The 18,223-nt window shown below is 40.5% G+C and overlaps 2 protein-coding genes across 2 annotated transcripts in view; both read right to left on the reverse strand.

Moving 5' to 3' along the window:
* Window positions 1-906, reverse strand: part of LOC119721308 (cubilin-like) — a 55,322-nt gene extending 54,416 nt beyond the window's left edge. Inside the window, exon 1 of the mRNA XM_038191328.1 lies at window positions 731-906. Coding sequence (XP_038047256.1) covers window positions 731-802 — 72 coding nt within the window. The 5' untranslated portion in view covers window positions 803-906. The remainder of the gene's footprint in view (window positions 1-730) is intronic.
* A 6,093-nt stretch (window positions 907-6,999) lies between these two features.
* Window positions 7,000-15,252, reverse strand: LOC119721316 (vesicle-associated membrane protein 3-like). Its single transcript, XM_038191342.1, has 5 exons — window positions 15,020-15,252; window positions 11,316-11,503; window positions 10,010-10,089; window positions 9,268-9,322; window positions 7,000-8,572 (listed from the first exon to the last, which is right to left on the reverse strand). Coding segments are annotated over exons 1-5 (354 nt in total). The 5' UTR covers window positions 15,022-15,252; the 3' UTR covers window positions 7,000-8,543.
* Between the last annotated feature and the right edge of the window lie 2,971 nt (window positions 15,253-18,223).

Below are 18,223 nucleotides of genomic sequence, written 5' to 3' on the forward strand. Positions count from 1 at the left end.
CTATCCAAAATGTTCCAAACCCCACGCCGTTAGGGCTTCACGCTCGCATTAGTTCTGATCAAGGTATGCCCCCTCCCCCCCCCCCCCCCCCACACACACACACACACACCCATACTTGTTTTACATGACTAGTGTGGACTTTCCATTGCTTTCGTGTAGTTAAGAAAAACCAGTGAAAAAACTCATTTTTCTCAAACTGTGAAAACTCTTTCAACCCAATTTTTTTCTATGATTCCCTTTAGTGTTTCTCTTCATTCTGCTACAGATAAACCTAACCCAAAAATGCCTCTAAACCTGTTTTCCAGAAATGGGGAAACACTGTGTGGACGTGGGGTAAGTCCACACAACGTCGGTGCTACCTACATTATGTGGACGTCTTTTGTTCGGAAGTCCACACTGCGTATGTAAGACAAACTCACCCACCCACACACACACTTTTGAGAAGCGGTTGACTTTCTCGCGTACTTTTGTTGGCAATTGGGCGAGTTCGTATAGGCCTATAATGGTAACAAAATCGGCCCTCTACTATGAGAAAACAGTAAGAGTAAATTGAACACTTTCAAAAAAATATAGCTGTTGTACAAAAAAAATAAATCAAGATTAACTTGTGTGAATATAATAAACTAAGACCTGCACATTGTATTTCAATGTGATTTTGCTCAAACGTTTTTCTGTTAAAATAATTAGGCGTTTATCAACATGTTTTAATCTTAGGTATACGTTTACTCACAGGGTAGAGAAAGACCGAGACAACTGCCACACACAGCCACAGGGTTGGGGAAAGTCCTGCGGGGGAATTCATGATCAGCCCCCGGTAGCTAGCTCCCGATCGGTGCGGTTCCTCGTAAAAAAAATCCAGTGGTCTGGAGGCAGCCCCCACGACGCACGTGTCTATCTATACCAGGATTGGAATCGTCAGGCACGGGCGTGGCTTACTGCGGAATTCTTGACATCTATATTGTCATGCATGAATAATTTAGAACCCGTGCGGAGCGCTTCAATTTTTGACACAGGGGTGGGGCTTTATATTTCACAAAAAAATATGTTTTAGTACATGTCAGCATTTAACAACTTTTTTCCGGCAACATTAATCTTGATCTAAGCCTACTAAAGTTCAGAAATGTGGCTTAATTTTCAGTGACGATTCCAATTTTTGTTGGCACTGGTAGATGTTGCCGTGAAAGAAAATGTGAACAGATACCCCGGGAGTAATGGACTAGTCTATACCATAGAAATCACTTGTTGCCGACATTCCAATTGCAAAAGATGAGGGGGAAAGGAAGTATGAGAAAAGTTCGTTTCACGAAATCAGGATGAACGATTTCTGCTCATAAACAATCCCGAATATGAATGGCATTCTTGAGGGTTATCTCGACCATTTCATCTGTGATGTCATGCCTGCTGGTTGCCGACAGCGGTGTTTTTATCTGCAGCGCACATCGTCAACGGATCATGATTATTCAGCTAGTTTGATGTTTATTCATACGAAAATAACATGGCGTCACATCATTGCTATTACTCTGTAATGCACTAGCGGGATGCCGCGCTTCGCGCGGCACCCGCTAGATGGGTGGAGTTGACTGTTTCGTAATAATTACTGTATACAATGAAATCTCAATAATTTAAACTCCAATAACTCCAAACAACTGTTAAGTTAAATAAAGAATCAGACCCTCTGCTGCACGCGAGCCTATTTGGACTCGCCATCAGTCTCACCTAAGTTGTATTGGCGTTAATTAGCAACGTGCGCGCACATAACGTTTCCTGCGGAGATTGTGCGAGGGTCCGGGTCCAGGACATATTGTCAATATAGGGGAAGGGGCTAGCTAGGGTGAAGGGTGCTAGTTGGAACGCCAAATTTCCGTAAAACCCGTCAACCGTGTCACCAATATTTCCGGGGATGGGGAGAAATATTTCCAGGGATGGGGAGAAATGGTTTTTGTTATAGAGGGGAGATGGTGATATTGAAATCGTTGATATTGTGGAGGTTTATGTTTGTGCTGGGATTCATACCGTTTAAATGTTGTTTTAAATTGCGCGCCAATTAGGAGGTCTTGCTGTCAACAGTTGAATGAAATTAAGTATTTATTGCCGACCGATTGTCTCATGCGATGTCTCATTATATAAAGCTCATAAATAATGTGCTAGAATATTGTCCAGTCAATTTGAACATTGATTTTTCAAGGTGCCAAACCATTAAGGACGTATACACCAACTGTACAAATAGGTAATTTAGATGAAACGCGGTTTGATCTTGGCCTATACAACGTCGTATCCATCGTTCTCACTACAGAGGAGAGAAGGGGGCAGCCAGTGGGGGTGGGGGTTGGATATTGTGTGGGCGTCGCCAGGATTTTTTCTAGAGGGGGCAAAATATATTTTTGCCCAAAAAATGCCTGTTTTTCTCAACACATTCTCGATTTATCAGTTTCAGAGGGGGGCAGGGACATTTTGCCCCCCCCCCCCAACCCATTAAATTCACACCACTATGACTTCGGGCCGCCCTTTTTTTTTTTTTTTGCTTTTCCGGAGTGCCCCCCCTCCCCCCCCCCCCCCCCCCCCCCCTTCGAGACGCCCATGCCTATTTATGTTACACCTGTGAATGGTCACTTATATTTCCGGGGAAGTGGGCAACAATTTATATTTGTTATGGTGAAGGGGGTGTTTCTTATTAAAGTAGAAGTTAATGTCATTATAGCCGTTGGTGTTTTTATTATGGTGATGGGGTTGTACAGCAAAGTATCGTAACACGTTTATTTGCAGAAGAGAGTAAAACTAAAAGAAAGGACATATTGGAGCACTTCATAATTATGTCAAGCACTACATGTAAAATGTATTTATTACAAAACTGTGAAAATGAAATCAGGTATACACACATTTTTTTGTAATAATGTATTTGCATTCATTACTGTACAGGGTAGTACTTCGACAAAACTCAGGGGATATAATTGTAGTCAGTTTTCGGAGCAATTTTTGCAAGGGACGTCGGTCCAGGCTTGTTTACCATAGGCACGAACATTCCATGAAAGACTTTCAAGCAAGACGGCCAAAGGTTATTATGCAAATGCAGTTTTTTGTGTTAAAAGCTGTAATCATAAATAATGACAGTGGCATTGTAAGTTACAGGACAACATTCTTTTAATGAGTGTTGGTGAAAACTCATGAGAAATGGAGGGGTATGCGAGTATGAATATTTCGTTGTGAAATTTTAAGAGTGATTATGTAATTTGGTAATCAAAGATATTGTTTTGTTATCAAATAAGTTTGCCAGGATCGACACAGTCTGCTTGGCCAGTAATTATCGGGTAATCATTCCATCATTATTCCTGGGTACAACTAAGCCAAGGATATAATTTTTTAAAAAGGATGGACATAAAACAGCAGATAAGAGTGATTTATGTCATGACTTCTAAAAATAAAATTATGGCTAGAAGGAAAATGTGTTTTGAATGGGTAAAGAGAAAAAGCAGGAATCTTGCAGTTGAACTGGAAAGAATAGGTGTGTCACGTCTTCGTCTTGAGTTGAGATTCTTGCTTTGGGAACTGGTTGAAGCATGCACTGGAGCATGCTTGGAGCATGGTTGGAGCTGGTCATGTGATGTGGGTGTCATCGGGAGTCCTGTGTAAAGGAGTTAGAAAGAAAAGAATAACGACTAAGGTGAAGAAAACTTGTAAAAAAAATACATCGGCTAACAATAGCTACAAATAAATTAGACAGGTGTTGCAATACCCCATTTATGCGGAATGCACTACTGAAGTACTAACCAAACATGCCAAACAACGAAACATGTCTTATATGTTGTATTTTTGTGACCCCCCCCCCCCCCCCCCCCCACACATGAGTTTATCTCAGCAGAACAGCAGAGACACTGAACAGTCATCAATGTATTAGTTTCCTCTTTATCCTGCTTGGGTTCATGTCTGTTGTCGAGTCATGTGATTTTCTGCCAGAGTGTATTCTCTAAGATCCACTATTCTAACTGTGTTGGTTTCACTTTCAGGTTTTAGTCTTTGCCTGTATTTTTTGGTTTTTGGCCTGAGGTTTGAACTTGATCACGTCTTTAATTTTGATTTGAGGGTTTCTTTATTAAGTTGGTTATTGGTCTTTGATTTGCAGTAAATTAATTTTGTTTTGCCTATGAGTATGAAAGTCATTTCTTTAAAGGAAGTTTTTAGTATGATTTGCCGTGTTCTAAGATTACCACAAAGATTTAGTTTGCATCATTTGTATGGAATGAATGTACATTTCATGGCCTATATACAAATGCAGCAGTTTTCTTCTAGCTAGTAGGCCAAAAGTTGGCAAAGTTCTACAAACATGTTCGGGTACATGTTCCAAGTGAGGCCTGTATTTACAGAGGTCATGCAGTAAATTGGCCACATTAAGCCTAGCTAAGTAAACCCACGGCCAAACTCTCGATGTCCGAGGCCTCCCCGGGCCCCCGGTACGTACAACCCTCCCCGTACAACCCTCCCCGTACTACCACCAGACTACGCCATCATTGGACACTCACAAACTCACACTTTTCACAAACAACAATGCTTCTCATTGCCAGTGGCGTTCGAAAGAATACCACTGTTCACAAACAACAATATATATCATAAATGAGACTTACCGTTCAAAGAGAAAACTGGAGCAAGGAACAGATACATCGACCATGTCAACGACGCTGTGCTGAAGAAATGTGGGGCAAGTTGCATGCGCTGCATGCTCATAACGAACGTATACGTGGCACGTCAATTATCCGGCCCATACGCTGCATGCTCTCATAACGAACATATACGTACGACGTGGCCACACGCAAGATGGCCGGCGCGGCCGGCGCGGCGCGGCCGGCGCGGCCGGCCGGCTCAATGGGGAAGGGAATTATGGGAAATAGGGGTGGAAATAGCCGGGCCCCGTTCCGCATCCCCCGCAGCCAACAGACGCGATGGGGACAGGAGACCGGTCGGAAAAAATGGCAGCGCCCCCGAATCATTTTCGTGATTGTAGTATAGATGTACATTAAAGCATTTCAAAGAACGGCTTTCGTCGAGCTGCCTAGGTGCAATCCTGCATTGAAATTCCCATAGACACTAGTGCTAAATGTCCATACTTCAAAATTCTTTTTAAAAAAATACTCAGAACTTTCACAGGCATTTTTGCACAGTAAAATGATGATCAACATGTCATCTTTCATTATTATTTTTTATTTTTGTTGGGTTGACCATTGAATTTTCGAGATATTCTCACCCAAAGAAGACGACCCCTATTTTTCCCCAAAGTGGAAAAGTAGCCATCTCGAAAAACGATCTCTCCACAACATGGCAAAATAGCGCCACTTTCGCGCCCAATTACATCCAAAATGCTCAGAATTGGAAGCCCCAAGTCCGGGCCAGAGGTTCATTGCCATATCTGGCGATAAAACCTCAGTTTAAAAGTTAAAAATATTATACAAAGTCCTTTTGAAGGCCCGTCTTTTTTTTTTAATGGATTTTATAAATCATATTGTTTGCATAACCAGGGTTGTTTATAAAGATGTTGTGTACTACAGTTGTTGAAACAAGTATTCTGTGTCATTTTCTTTGTTGTTCCAAGCAGTCAAAACACACGAGAAATTTGTGGGTTTTTTTGACGAGACAGGTTTTAGGGTCATTGCGTTTAAATGGAGATATTTTTTGAACGGATTGAGCAATTTCAGTAATTTCTTTTAATATAAGAGTAGCTTATGAAATTGGCTTTCCAGTCATTATTATTTTGGTGCTACATATTTTTTTCAATATGAAATATATTTTGGGGGTTTGGGTTCCGCTTTTTTGACTCACCCTGTACAATGAAAGTCGGCAACTCAACTTGCCATTTTGGTATATTTTGTATATAAACGTGTGACATGCTCTGAACTTTTGTATGCTGATGGGACGGGGGGTATTTATAATAAGTCTAATATTTAAGCAACTACAAGTACATTGTACGACGATATTTTGAGCCTGAACGGAGTTTAGTGTTCAAACGGTTACTCCAAATATTACAACTGGATTTTTTTCCTACACATGTTGCCATCATTGTTTTAAACAGTGGCAGGCTCAATTAGTTTACTTTCTAAAAAAAAAAAATCGGACCAGAATTTAAACATAAATTGAACAATAATAACGGGTTCTTATACACAACCAGTTCATCCATTTCTTTATTATGCAACAACCAATTCATCAACTTCTAGATGTTTGTTTCTTTTAATTTCTATATACATATATTTCGGAATAGAATATACTTGATAAAAAGTACTTGAAAATATAAATGTCATACAAAACCGAAGCTCACACCTCTTATTCGTTTTAACTGAATTCGGAAACAAAACAAAGTGAGCTGAAAATATTACAGTATCAAAAAGTAAGACGGTTTTCTTTTTTGGATATCTCCGATGTTTAACGTATTAAAAAAAAAGCACGAAAGTCTGTAGCGAGCCAATATGGCCGATCAGGCCGAGGTTTATCTCCGGTTTCAGCGGCATGATGAACCGATTGACAATACAGGGCGAGTAAAAAAAACACGAAACCCAAATGTCGGGACTACTGTTTTAGTGAAGTTCTTCATGTACCACTTTGAAAATCTAGGATATGAAAGCCCAATTCATAAGCTTTCTTTTAATACAAGCATCATTCAAATCACTTGTGTACTTTTCAGGTTACGGAGTTTTAAACACAATCACCGTTTTAAAGTTCTGTTCACAGATCACCAAAAAGGTGCGCGTGCTTTCAGAAAAACGAAAACAATTCGCACACATCCCATGCGATTTGTTTTCGTACGGTTTCGCTGAAAGAACACTGAACTTTTTTTGTGATCCGTGGACAAAACCTTAAAACAGCGGTTGTGTTTAAAAATCCGTAACTTGAAAAGTACATGAGTGATTTAAATGATTCTTGTACTAAAAGAAAGCTTATGAATTGGGCTTTCATATCCTTGATTTCGAAAGTGTTACATGCAGAACTTTACTAAAACAATGGTCCAGACATTTGGGTTTCGTTTTTTTTTTTGACTCACCCTGTAGTTTGTTTTTATGGGATGCCAGTCTGTCGTAGGTTACTCCACAGCTACAGCTGGTGCCTATTTATGCTCCTAGTGGGGTGAAGTGGCTTGCCCAAGGACACAACATAATTATGACCAGCAGCTGGATTCGAGCCCCTGCCCCTCGGAGTCACGAACTCTATAACCACTAGGCCACACTCCACAAAGTTCAAAGAAGCATACCATAATGCCAATATCATGTTGCGGGCAGTTGGATTTTTCCCATTCAAATCAACGTGACCAAAGCGAGGCTGGAAGGAACAATAGTCGGGTTCCTTTTTGCACAAAAACATTATCATTCACTATTGTTATTGGATACAGGGACCATGACTGAAATGGTGACAGCATGATAAGGTCTATACGACAAATTTTGAGCAGGGACAGTGTGGGGATAGTGTATGTACCATTAAACAAAACAAAAATAAGTAACCAGCTCCTTTAAAAGAATAAAATAGCTATACTTCGCATGTTAAGCCCGGTTCATAGGGGCGTGAAAGTGAGAGCGAACGCGAATTTGTGACGTCATGGCAAGTATTCGCGCTGCGAATTCGTAAAATTCGAACATAATCAACTCGGGCGAATTTCGCAGCGAATGTTTCACGACGTCAAATTCGCTTCGTATTCGCATGAAGTAGGAACCGGGCTTTATGCCGTTTAAAATGAACGATGTGCCTCACAGAATGTGCAGGAGCCACGTATATATTCCACATCTCTCTATCTACCATACACTACAAATACGTACCGTTATCTGGTCAAAAGCAACCAAAGAATACCCCCGCAAGTAATATCAGTTTGTAAAATCCAGCGACACGAGATTCCATAAAAAAATTCAACAATATACATACCCTGTAAATAGTACTTCTAGTATTATCGACCCCCAAAAGCATACCAAAACACGCACGTCGCCGGTTTCCGATTTGTGACAAAACAACGGCATCCCCTTCCCCCCTGGAAAAACTGACTTTATAAAGCCCTCTTTTGCAGGCACTCTTGCGATTGATAATGCGTTTACGAGTCAAAGACTCGCCGTAGTTACGAACAGTTTAAGAAGCCTACATCTGACTTTCGTAAGGCCAAAAAAGGTCTCCGGTTTCTGGCGTGCTCACGCGTCGCCGTAGCAAAATTTAAAAAAAAAATTCAATTTCAGGTGATGTCTCAAAACTAGATTTAGTCGGGCACCATATGCAGTAATCAGCCGACATTTTAAGGGGAAAAAACGGTTTAAAAAAAGCCGCGTCGCCGCACCACTTTTGGGGCAAGCTCCATACCAGACACCGAAGACTTTTTTTAGCCTAAATGATCACTTTACAGTAAGTCTCTTCATATGTTTTTTTTTCGAGGAAAACATGTTTAAAATGATTACAATATGTTCGTAGACGATTTTAAGTAACAAACAATTTGTGCAAATAACCAGCAAATTCAAACCATAAGGATAAAAATCAAAGACCCAGCCGTTACACAAAAAAGGTAAGTTCTCCATCCGCTCCACATTAGGGCGTGTTCAGCTTGTTTCCCACGGCCTGATTATACCTGCAACAATACATAAAAGTCAAGATCAATAAAAGCACAGAGGATCGTTTGCTCTTCATGCATTTTGTTCGTTTCCAGTAATAACACCACTCAACATCCAACGAAGAATTAAAGCCTAACCTGTTGAAGTTTCAGCTCAGTGGATGTTACGCTTTTCGAGAAAACAGTGGAAACCATGCACAACTTTTTGATCACGAAGACGATTTCGTTTTAATAGAACGCTTTCCATATTCAGTCAATTGGCCTTTTGATAACAATTTGAAAGGTTACTTTTGGGACAATGGTCATAATTATGTGTCCTTTTAGGTCGGATCCAAATTTCACGGAGTTTCGGACAATTTCAAGAAGACTCCATTTGCTTATATCAAAATACAGCTTGGAACCCGTCTAGCATTACAAGACGCATGATATTTGCGTCGCTGGTATTTTCTTGGCTTCGCAAGTATCTCTGCTAATAGAAGGTAAACACTATTAACAAGGTTAATATTATTACATGAGGGAAATATACTGGACTAGTGTCTCAGGCAATAAAAGACGCACGCTATTTGAGCCGCTGGTCACTTTGATTCGCAAGTATCTGGGCATAGCAGGTACATATTGCACGAGGTTAATATTATTACCGAAGTTTTGTTATCTATAGTCTCCAATTATCTATAGCTAAAGCTGTTCGAAAAAAAATGTCTCTCGATACTTACATACAACGATGACAGCAATTATTAGCAGAACAACAATGACGCCGATGACTTTATACTGAAAGTATGAAATTGAGACCAACGAATTATACACTAAATTACGAGTCACACCAACAGTCACACTAATAGCGACACACCCAAGTGTGTATACACCTGTTATCGTGGACCCCCTATTGTCCTTCTTTTGTTTATACTTATTGGTTTTGTACACGAATCCAAATCGTGGACCTTCAGTCAATCGTTTAAGGTCCACGATTTCAATGCGTATACAAACTCAAGACCAACACACACAAACACACAGCCTTATATACTTTCTGTGGACATTCCTTTGTATTCGTGCAGTTAAGAAAACCCAGAGAATAAAATCATTTTACTCCCACTGTGAATACTCTTTCAACCCAATTGTTTGTATCATGATTTCCTTGAGTGTTGCTCTTCATTTTGCGACGGATAAACATAAACCCAAAATGCCTCTAAACCTGTTTTCGGGGGGGGGGGGGGGGGGGCTAGAGTGGACGTGTGCAAGTCCACAAAGCGTTCACGCTTCCTGCATCCTATTATGTACCTCTACTGTTCACAGATCCACAAAGAGTATGGAAGGTTAGATCACAAGGGTAATTGAATGAAAATCTAAGACTATCGAGGAGGAACTGAACATTTGACAATGATAATTTCATATCTTACATCAAATCAAAGAGTGTTGTTAAGGGGCCGGAGGGGCTGGGAAATTGAAGAGATTACTCACCAATCTGTTCTTCCATTTATAATGTGCTTTGATCTGTTTTGACGTTGTCTTAAATGACGAAGCCTGTGCCATCAGATCATCTGTTGGAGAAAAGTTAAAAGAACAAAAAAGCAATCAGTTGTATAAGAATTTGTATTTTTTTTTTAAAGGGCATTACACCTGGTGACCGTCGTCACGCGTCTTGTGTAGTCTTCTCACAAATTTGCGCATTTGAAACTATAATTGACCGCCCCATGAATGACGCTTTGACCAATCACAGCCGTGATTTATGTCCGACATGCGTGTACAAAAATCCGACATGCGTGCATGTGCGTATGACGTGCACAGTTGGAACATTTGATTCTATACCTATGGGTGTGGCATCGAAGAGGGGTACCTGTTGTTGCTCACGTGCGCGCATTGGGCGTGGTTTAGTGGCTCATTTGTTGTACTGCGCATGCCCTTGGTAAAGATAAATTAGGACAATGACGGGTCACGTGTTAGGGTTCTAAGTAGAGTCCAAGGTATATTATAAAGGAGACACGCTTTTGTGTAGAGGTCCACAATTTCATGACACCGGCCGTAGCCAAGAAGTGATCCACTAATAAGCACCGCCCCGTGATGTTTCGACCAATCATATCCTTGTAAAGCTATAGTCCATCATTTGTAATTTGTGCATTTTGTTCGTTTGAAGCAACAAAAGGGTTCAAAATCTAATGAAGGATACTGAACAACTAACCTGATGAAGTTTCAGCTAAGCTTCAGCTGTACATTCCGAGAAAAACAGCATTCTAAGATCTCAATTTCAAATCAAAAGTTACTGAATCATGTTTTGAATTGTTTTGAATTGCAGCTATACGCGACGTAGCGCACTGATCCGACGAATTATAACAACCGCGCGCGCGTGTGCGTCGTTCCAATACTTGTGCGCGCTGCGCTGAATAACAAAACGAACTACTAATTTAAATTTTCCTACGGTGCTTCTTAAGAATCACCGTTGGAAATGCCTTCTTTCGTTGATTACTTCAAAATGACAGCTTCCCAGAAGGAATAATTTCACAGGGAGTTTAGTTCCCTTACTATCTTTCAACCAAGTTTGTTTTTCAACAATAATTACGCCAGTTACTTTTCGGATGGCTGCAAAATGATGGACTATAGCTTTAATACCTGTCGTCTGTCGAGCGTGCACTTGCATAATGACGCGCGCGTCTAAAACACTGTGTGGCACTGATTGCTACACATGCTGTTGCCCACGTGAGCAGTGGGCGGGGCCAAATTGAACGGTCTGGTATAAGAATTATTACAAACGTGCGGACTTGGAACCCACCAGAATGGTCCATCAGGTCGTCCAGCTTTTCGCCCCGTTCCAGGAGTTTGTCCACATTCGTGTGTAAGATGACCGCCACCTCGTCCACCTCGGCTTGCAGCTTCTGCACGCGCTTGCTCTTGGCGCGAGTCGATGCGGGGTCCGAGTCCAGTTGAGCATCGTCTCTGGGATAGGTCCTCGACCGGCTCCTGTTTGTGTGCATCAAGAGCTCACGGTTAGAAATAACACACAAATACGTAACAACTAAGTAACACTAAAAAGGGATAGGGGTAGAAATACAGGGTGAGTAAACAAAACAAAAACGAAAATGTCGGGACTATTATTATTGAAGTTCTTCATGTAGCACTTTGACAATCTAGGATATGAAAGCCCAATTCATAAGCTTTCTTTTAGTACAAAAATCATTCAAATCACTCATGTACTTTTCAACTTACGGAATTTTAAACACAACCACCGTTTTAAAGTTCTGTCCACGGATCACAAAAAAAGGTGCGCGTTCTTTCAGCAAAACGAAAACAATTCACACACATCATGGGCGTCGCGAGGGGGGGGGCACTTGCCCCCTCCCCTGGAAAAAGCAAAAAGAAAAAAGAAAAAAGGAAGAAAAAAAAAAAAAAGAGGCGCAAATTTAAGTGGTGTAAATTTAATGAGTGGGGGGGGGGCAAAATGTCCCTGCCCCCCTCTAAAGCTGATAAATCGAGAATGTGTTGAGAAATACAAGCATTTTTTTGGCCAAAAGAAATGTTTGCCCCCCTCTAGAAAAAATCCTGGCGACGCCCATGAATAAGGTTTATGAATTGGGCTTTCATATCCCACATTTTGTAACTAGGCCTATATCCATTTGATTATATCCATTATATCCATTCCCCTTGTGAATGCATTTGGGTACAAATTGAGTGGCTTTCAGTCTCGTAATTTATCAGGCTGTGTCATTCAAAAAACTTTGGATAATTTTGATTCATTTGTTATTATGGTTGGACATATTTATGAGAAAATAATACACTGGGATAATATGGTACAACTTGACAAGTGGTATGGGAGCAATAATGTGGACATTGGACATAGAGTGCATAAGCCACTCCTAACTCGTGGAACAACCCCCATCGGAGTTCCATAATGTGCTTTACCTATTCGGTGAATAGCACAAAATACACAGGGTTAAAATGTATTATGAAAGTTCGCTCGTACCCCCCGCTCTGTAAACAGGACGCTGGGATACTCTGATGAATTCACGCTCTGATTGACCATAGACCTGCGCGTCATCAAGGTCATGACTCTGCAAGGTTTGAAACGGCCGTTAAGACTGATTCAGTACTTTTTTATTCCAGTTTAGAGATATCTTTTTCTCGTTGAAAAGCGTAATAATGTAGGAAATTCTGTAAAACTTATCTGTGTTGTAAATTTACAATTCCCGTCACTTGCTCAGGCTCCGTTTCGAATCACGAACGGTCGGATTGCATCATGCGACGCTCAAAATTTTGTCTACATGGTCCGCAATGAAACAGAAATCACATTCGGTATGCAATGTGCGCATTTCTATGGGAAGTTTTCGGATAGCATTTTGCGCACATTGTCTAACTGCGGTCTTGAATAGCAGCAGCCAGATGCTTTATACATAGGTCATAGGCCACTTCCTTCACAAGATTCTGTGAAGCTCATCAGTATCCCAGCGTCCTGTTTGCAGGGCGGGGGGTACGAGCGAATTAAGAAAGTTGTTATTGAAAAATACCATGGAGCAATTTGGAATCTTTTGAGAAATGATGAAACCATACATGGGGAAAAAAAACATACAATTTCCCATGGGAAAAAGCCAATGGGAAAACTCCCATGGGAAAAATCCCATGCTTCATGGTGTACGTCCAATTCACCATGCAGTTCCCATGGGGTCCCATGGGAAAATTTCGCATGGGAACAACATATGGGAGATTTCTGTAAGGGCCGGTATTGTACCACCATGGTGGTGCCATGGGGTTACAATAGCTGCCCACGGTGTCCCATGGGGACACCATAGCATGTTCCCATGGGGCATGTTTAGACGGAGGAAAAACGTTGCAATAACGTACCTGATGACGCCACTTCTGCGATATACACAGTTTATGGAGAGTAAAGAACATTTTCTAAGTATTTCCTAACAAAATTGGAATATTTCTCAGTCCCAGATTCGATCATGTCTTATCATTTTTGCAATGAATGACTAAGCTTCATTGAGATGATTTGAAGAACAAGTCAGGTGTGTTTACAAACACAAATGCCCCGCAACCGTGACTGTTTCCATGACATAACACCACTCTAACATCAACTTACATGTACCTTGGTCAAATGGAACGTTCATTGACAGCATTAGTGTCTTCTGTAGGTTTTATATGAATTAATCCCTAATCCCTATGATCTCAGAATAAATACAAGATTTCCATTGTTTTAGCCACTGTGACCTTGACCCTTGACCTTTCGACCCCCAATGCGATAGGCTTCTTAGGATTGCCAAGGACAATCCACAAACCAAATTTGAAGTTCATATGTAAAGTATATCTCAAGTTATCACGCTGACAAAATTTCTTTTGTTTTTTCCACTGTGACCTTGACCCTTGACCTTTTGGCCCCAAATGCAAAAGGCTTCTTAGGATTGCCAAGGACAATCCACAAACCAAATTTGAAGTTCATATGTAAAGTATTTCTCAAGTTATCGCGCTGACAAAATTTCTATTGTTTCAGCCACTGTGACCTTGACCCTTGACCTTTCAGCCCCAAATGCAATAGGCTTCTTAGGTTTACCAAGAACAATACACAAACCAAATTTGAAGTTCATATGTAAAGTATTTCTCAAGTTATCCCGCTGACAAAACTTCTTTTGTTTTAGTCACTGTGACCTTGACCCTTGACCTTTTGGCCCCAAATGCAAAAGGCTTCTTAGAATTGCCAAGGACAATCCACAAACCAAATTTGAAGTTCATATGTAAAGTATTTCTCAAGTTATCGCGCTGACAAAATTTCTATTGTTTCAGCCACTGTGACATTGAAACTTGACCTTTCGGCCCCAAATGTAAAAGGCTTCTTAGGATTACCAAGGACAATCCACAAACCAAATTTGAAGTTCATATGTAAAGTATTTCTCAAGTTATCGCGCTGACAAGATTTGTCCGGACACACACACCCACCCACCCACCCACACACCCACACACCCACCCACGGAAGGACAAGGCGGAAACAGTATGCCCCTTCGGCTTCGCCGCGGGGCATAAAAAAAGTGGCGTCATGCAGGTTGCAACATTGTTTCCTTTCCTACCTCCATGATAATATTATTTACCAACAGACCCGGAAAACTGATACAGATATGTGAAATCTGACACTCGGCTCATGTTGACACGACCTCGTGTCTGACTTGACCTGACTTTACTTTATTTCCTTAAAGTACAAAATCAGGTTGAATACATATGTCGGTAACTTTGGTGTGAATATGCCTACAACTACTGCGTTCAAGTCCTTTAGTAGAGATAATTGTTCTATGGTCTAATCTGTTTCCTTAAGTTGCTTTAATTATGCGGTGGAATATATTCTACTGCCAGTATTGTAGCAAAGAAGTTTCAACACGATCGACCTAGGCCTACACGTACTTCCTACCACTTGAACTGCAAACGCAAAAAAAACGTGTGACACTGATAAGGGCCTTACTCTGTGCGATAACTTAACATTGTGATAAAACTTACATGATGTAGGCCTATAGGCTCTGAGCGGGAAATATTCTCGTCACCGCCGAGTAGTGCAAACGGCAAGTTTGGCTTGAAGTTGACACATGTTTACCGAATAACACGATGACTGTGCTCTACTTCGCTTGAAGTGAACTGACAACTATTATAACTGCAACACGTCCCTTTGACGTGGGATGCATGTGTGCACTGTAAACACGTATACAAGGCAGCCTGGTCGAAAGCAGAATGGTTCAGTGCACATAAAGAATTCCGTATATACGCACAACCGATCCGTCGATTTGTATTCAGTTTTGGCGCACGTACGTATCGTGATGAAAAGCCAATATGATTGTCAACAAATTACACAAGTGCAAATTGTCCATGTAAGTTTCGTTTTCTAGTGCGGCTCTTGTCCTTGCCGTAGTACGATGACCTCTAATGATCTTTCATTGTACGTGTATAGGTGAAGTTATATAACAAGGAATAAATTAAAGTGTTTAAATCACCGGTGATTCGTGGACGGAAGTACGTATATCAGGTGATCCGAGTTCGAATGCCAATGATCGTTTTTCACTTCTTTTCATTTTACCTTTTAAATAACCAAAGTGAGGAAGGAACATTTTTTCTCACAAGACGTAAAGCCTATCTTGGGTTTGTGTTATGGAGAAGAAGGCATAAGATATGCACGTGGGCCTAATGGACCAATCAGAAGATGGGAAACGGATGTCGTTTGGGAATGAACAATTCGCCGGCCCGGATTGGTCTGTGTATTTGATTGTTTTTGTTTTGTTTTCACCGAAGACTCTAGCTTTCCGAAAATACCCGGGTAGAGTTTTAAGGATTAGTTTACAGGAGGATCGATATATAAGATTTGAGGCTTTGCGTGGTGGAGTATCGGATATCGTTTCGGTTTGCGGTAACACCATGTGGTTTAACTACTGCTTAGAAGATATTCTGAAAAGAAATTGTCCTGCTTATTAATTATCAACTTTCGCTAAGTAGTTTTTATTATGATAAGAACAGTCCTGCTTTAAGTTCTTACAGAACTTGTCTTTGGTCTCAACGATTCGACTAGCCTGCTCTAGACGATGACTAGAGCAGGCTAGTCGAAACGTTGAGACCAAAGACAAGTTCTTAATTTTAGCTGCAAAAAGCAGCTCAACAATGTCTCTCCGTTGGTTTTTTTGCTTGTTGTAACAAACGTTGGAACGTTTGAAACACCTCGGCGCTATCAATCACCTGCACCGTACTCTATGCAGTCCCCGAAAAATGGGGTCACGGGTCGAGGGTCTCGCAAACCTGATGTTTGTACCGCGAGCAGTATCCCCTTTAAGAAATCAAAGAGCACAATCACGTCATTCATTCATGAAGACAAATTCGTGGGATAGTTTCGAGCTTGTTATGAATGCAGTACAAACATGACTCGAGAAGGTCACTTCTCTCAGACTGATAAACGCTTTGCAAACATTATATTCAATAGGCCTACATACAAGGCAGCAAATTTTATCAAAGAAAACCACCTGCGTGTTTATTAGCATTGTTGAGTGTTTCGTGTTTTGTTCTCGTAGACAGAACTTATGTCCATATTTGTCTAGACCACCATTGTTTAATTACCAATGGTTGGGTTTTCCAATGTTGACATGCAATTGCAATGTAGGTCTATAAAACAAATCGTTTTGGAAATAACACTTGTGGATTTCCAAGAGAGAATGCCAGCATATATTTAGCTACATATCTTCGATCAGTTCCGAGTCTTTACGCACCTCTTGAAAGCATGCGATGAACCGCCAAACATAGTACATCTTGATAGCTCATATCTATCAAGAAGTGGATCAAATCTTGTCGACCCAGTCAATACTCAACCTCATATTGACAGGTTCCATTTTACGTCATGTGTTGTCAAGCCACTGTGGTCGGGGGGGGGGGGGCTACCCATAGAGTTAAATTAAGGATTTATTTCACAATTAACATTTTCATAGAGAAAATCCCATTCTAATTTTTGAAGAAAAAGTTGACACTTCAATCAAGGGTATTTTTTTAATTAGCCACTCCACAGAACTATATACACGAAGTTCAAGCGCCCATCATCATTTCTTCTTTTCCAGCTCGAAGAGGGCAATGGTCTATGCCTCTTTGTTTGTGAAGTCCGAATAGAGTAACATGACAATATTTACCAGATAAGAGGGGACAGTAAGCCTGGTACAAAAACCCGAATATCACAGGCCAACTCGAGATTTCTGTTAAAAAAAAGGATTCACGGCATGACATGAAGTTCAAGCACCCTTCATCCCTTCCACATTTGAGGGGGTAATAGTCTAGGCCTCTTTGTTTATGAAGTCCGAATAGAGTAACATGACAATTGACCAGTGACAGAAACGTATGCTAAACACGACATATTGAATTTCACTTAAATGAATGCCTTATCAGGGACCTCGAAAAGTCGCTCACGGGAGCTGTTGTATCGCAATAATAAAATGTTAGGCCTATGTGTTAAAATGAAAAGGCGTCAGCATTGAACCATTCTGATGGTTGTGTTAGAATTGTCGGCACGCGCAGTACGCTTCTTAAACAGTTGTGAAAATCGAGGGGAAAATAAGCATTACCATATTAATATACGCCATTAGGAAGGTCCGCTCAAATGATTAGATTTAAGGACGCCGAGGCAACGAAGACAAACTTAGTGGAAACGTGAGTCCAAATGTACTCTTTCAAACGTGTTCTTTTACAAAGACTATAACATATGTCTGGCTTATGACATGAATATCAATTTAACAAATCTAGTATTATAGACCTTTATCATGCTGCCACCATTTCAGTAAAGTTCCCTGTATCCAATAACAGTACGGAATGATAATGTTTTTCAGGCAAAAAGTAACCAGACTATTTTTCCTTTCAGCCTCGCTTTGGTTACGTTGATTTGAATGGGAAAAATGAAGATGTCAGCAACATGATAATGGTCTATACTATGATGAATAAGATTTAATCCCTATACAAGCTGCAAGTCATAGTTCTAGGTTATAAAGTAAACTTCCTATAAAGTTGATAAAGTAAAGTAAAGTTAAGTTCTTATAAAGTTTCAAATAAGCAAGGTTTAAAGTACTCTATTAGTTAAAGTTTATAAAGTAATATAAATTTTAAGTACTAGTCAAATAATTAAAGTTTCTATAAAGTTATAACTGCTACTAGGTTGTAACTGCTATATTAATAACCGAATAACAAAGA

Source organism: Patiria miniata, unplaced genomic scaffold (genome assembly GCF_015706575.1).
Source record: "Patiria miniata isolate m_02_andy unplaced genomic scaffold, ASM1570657v1 HiC_scaffold_1, whole genome shotgun sequence".
Taxonomy (NCBI): Eukaryota; Metazoa; Echinodermata; class Asteroidea; order Valvatida; family Asterinidae; genus Patiria; species Patiria miniata.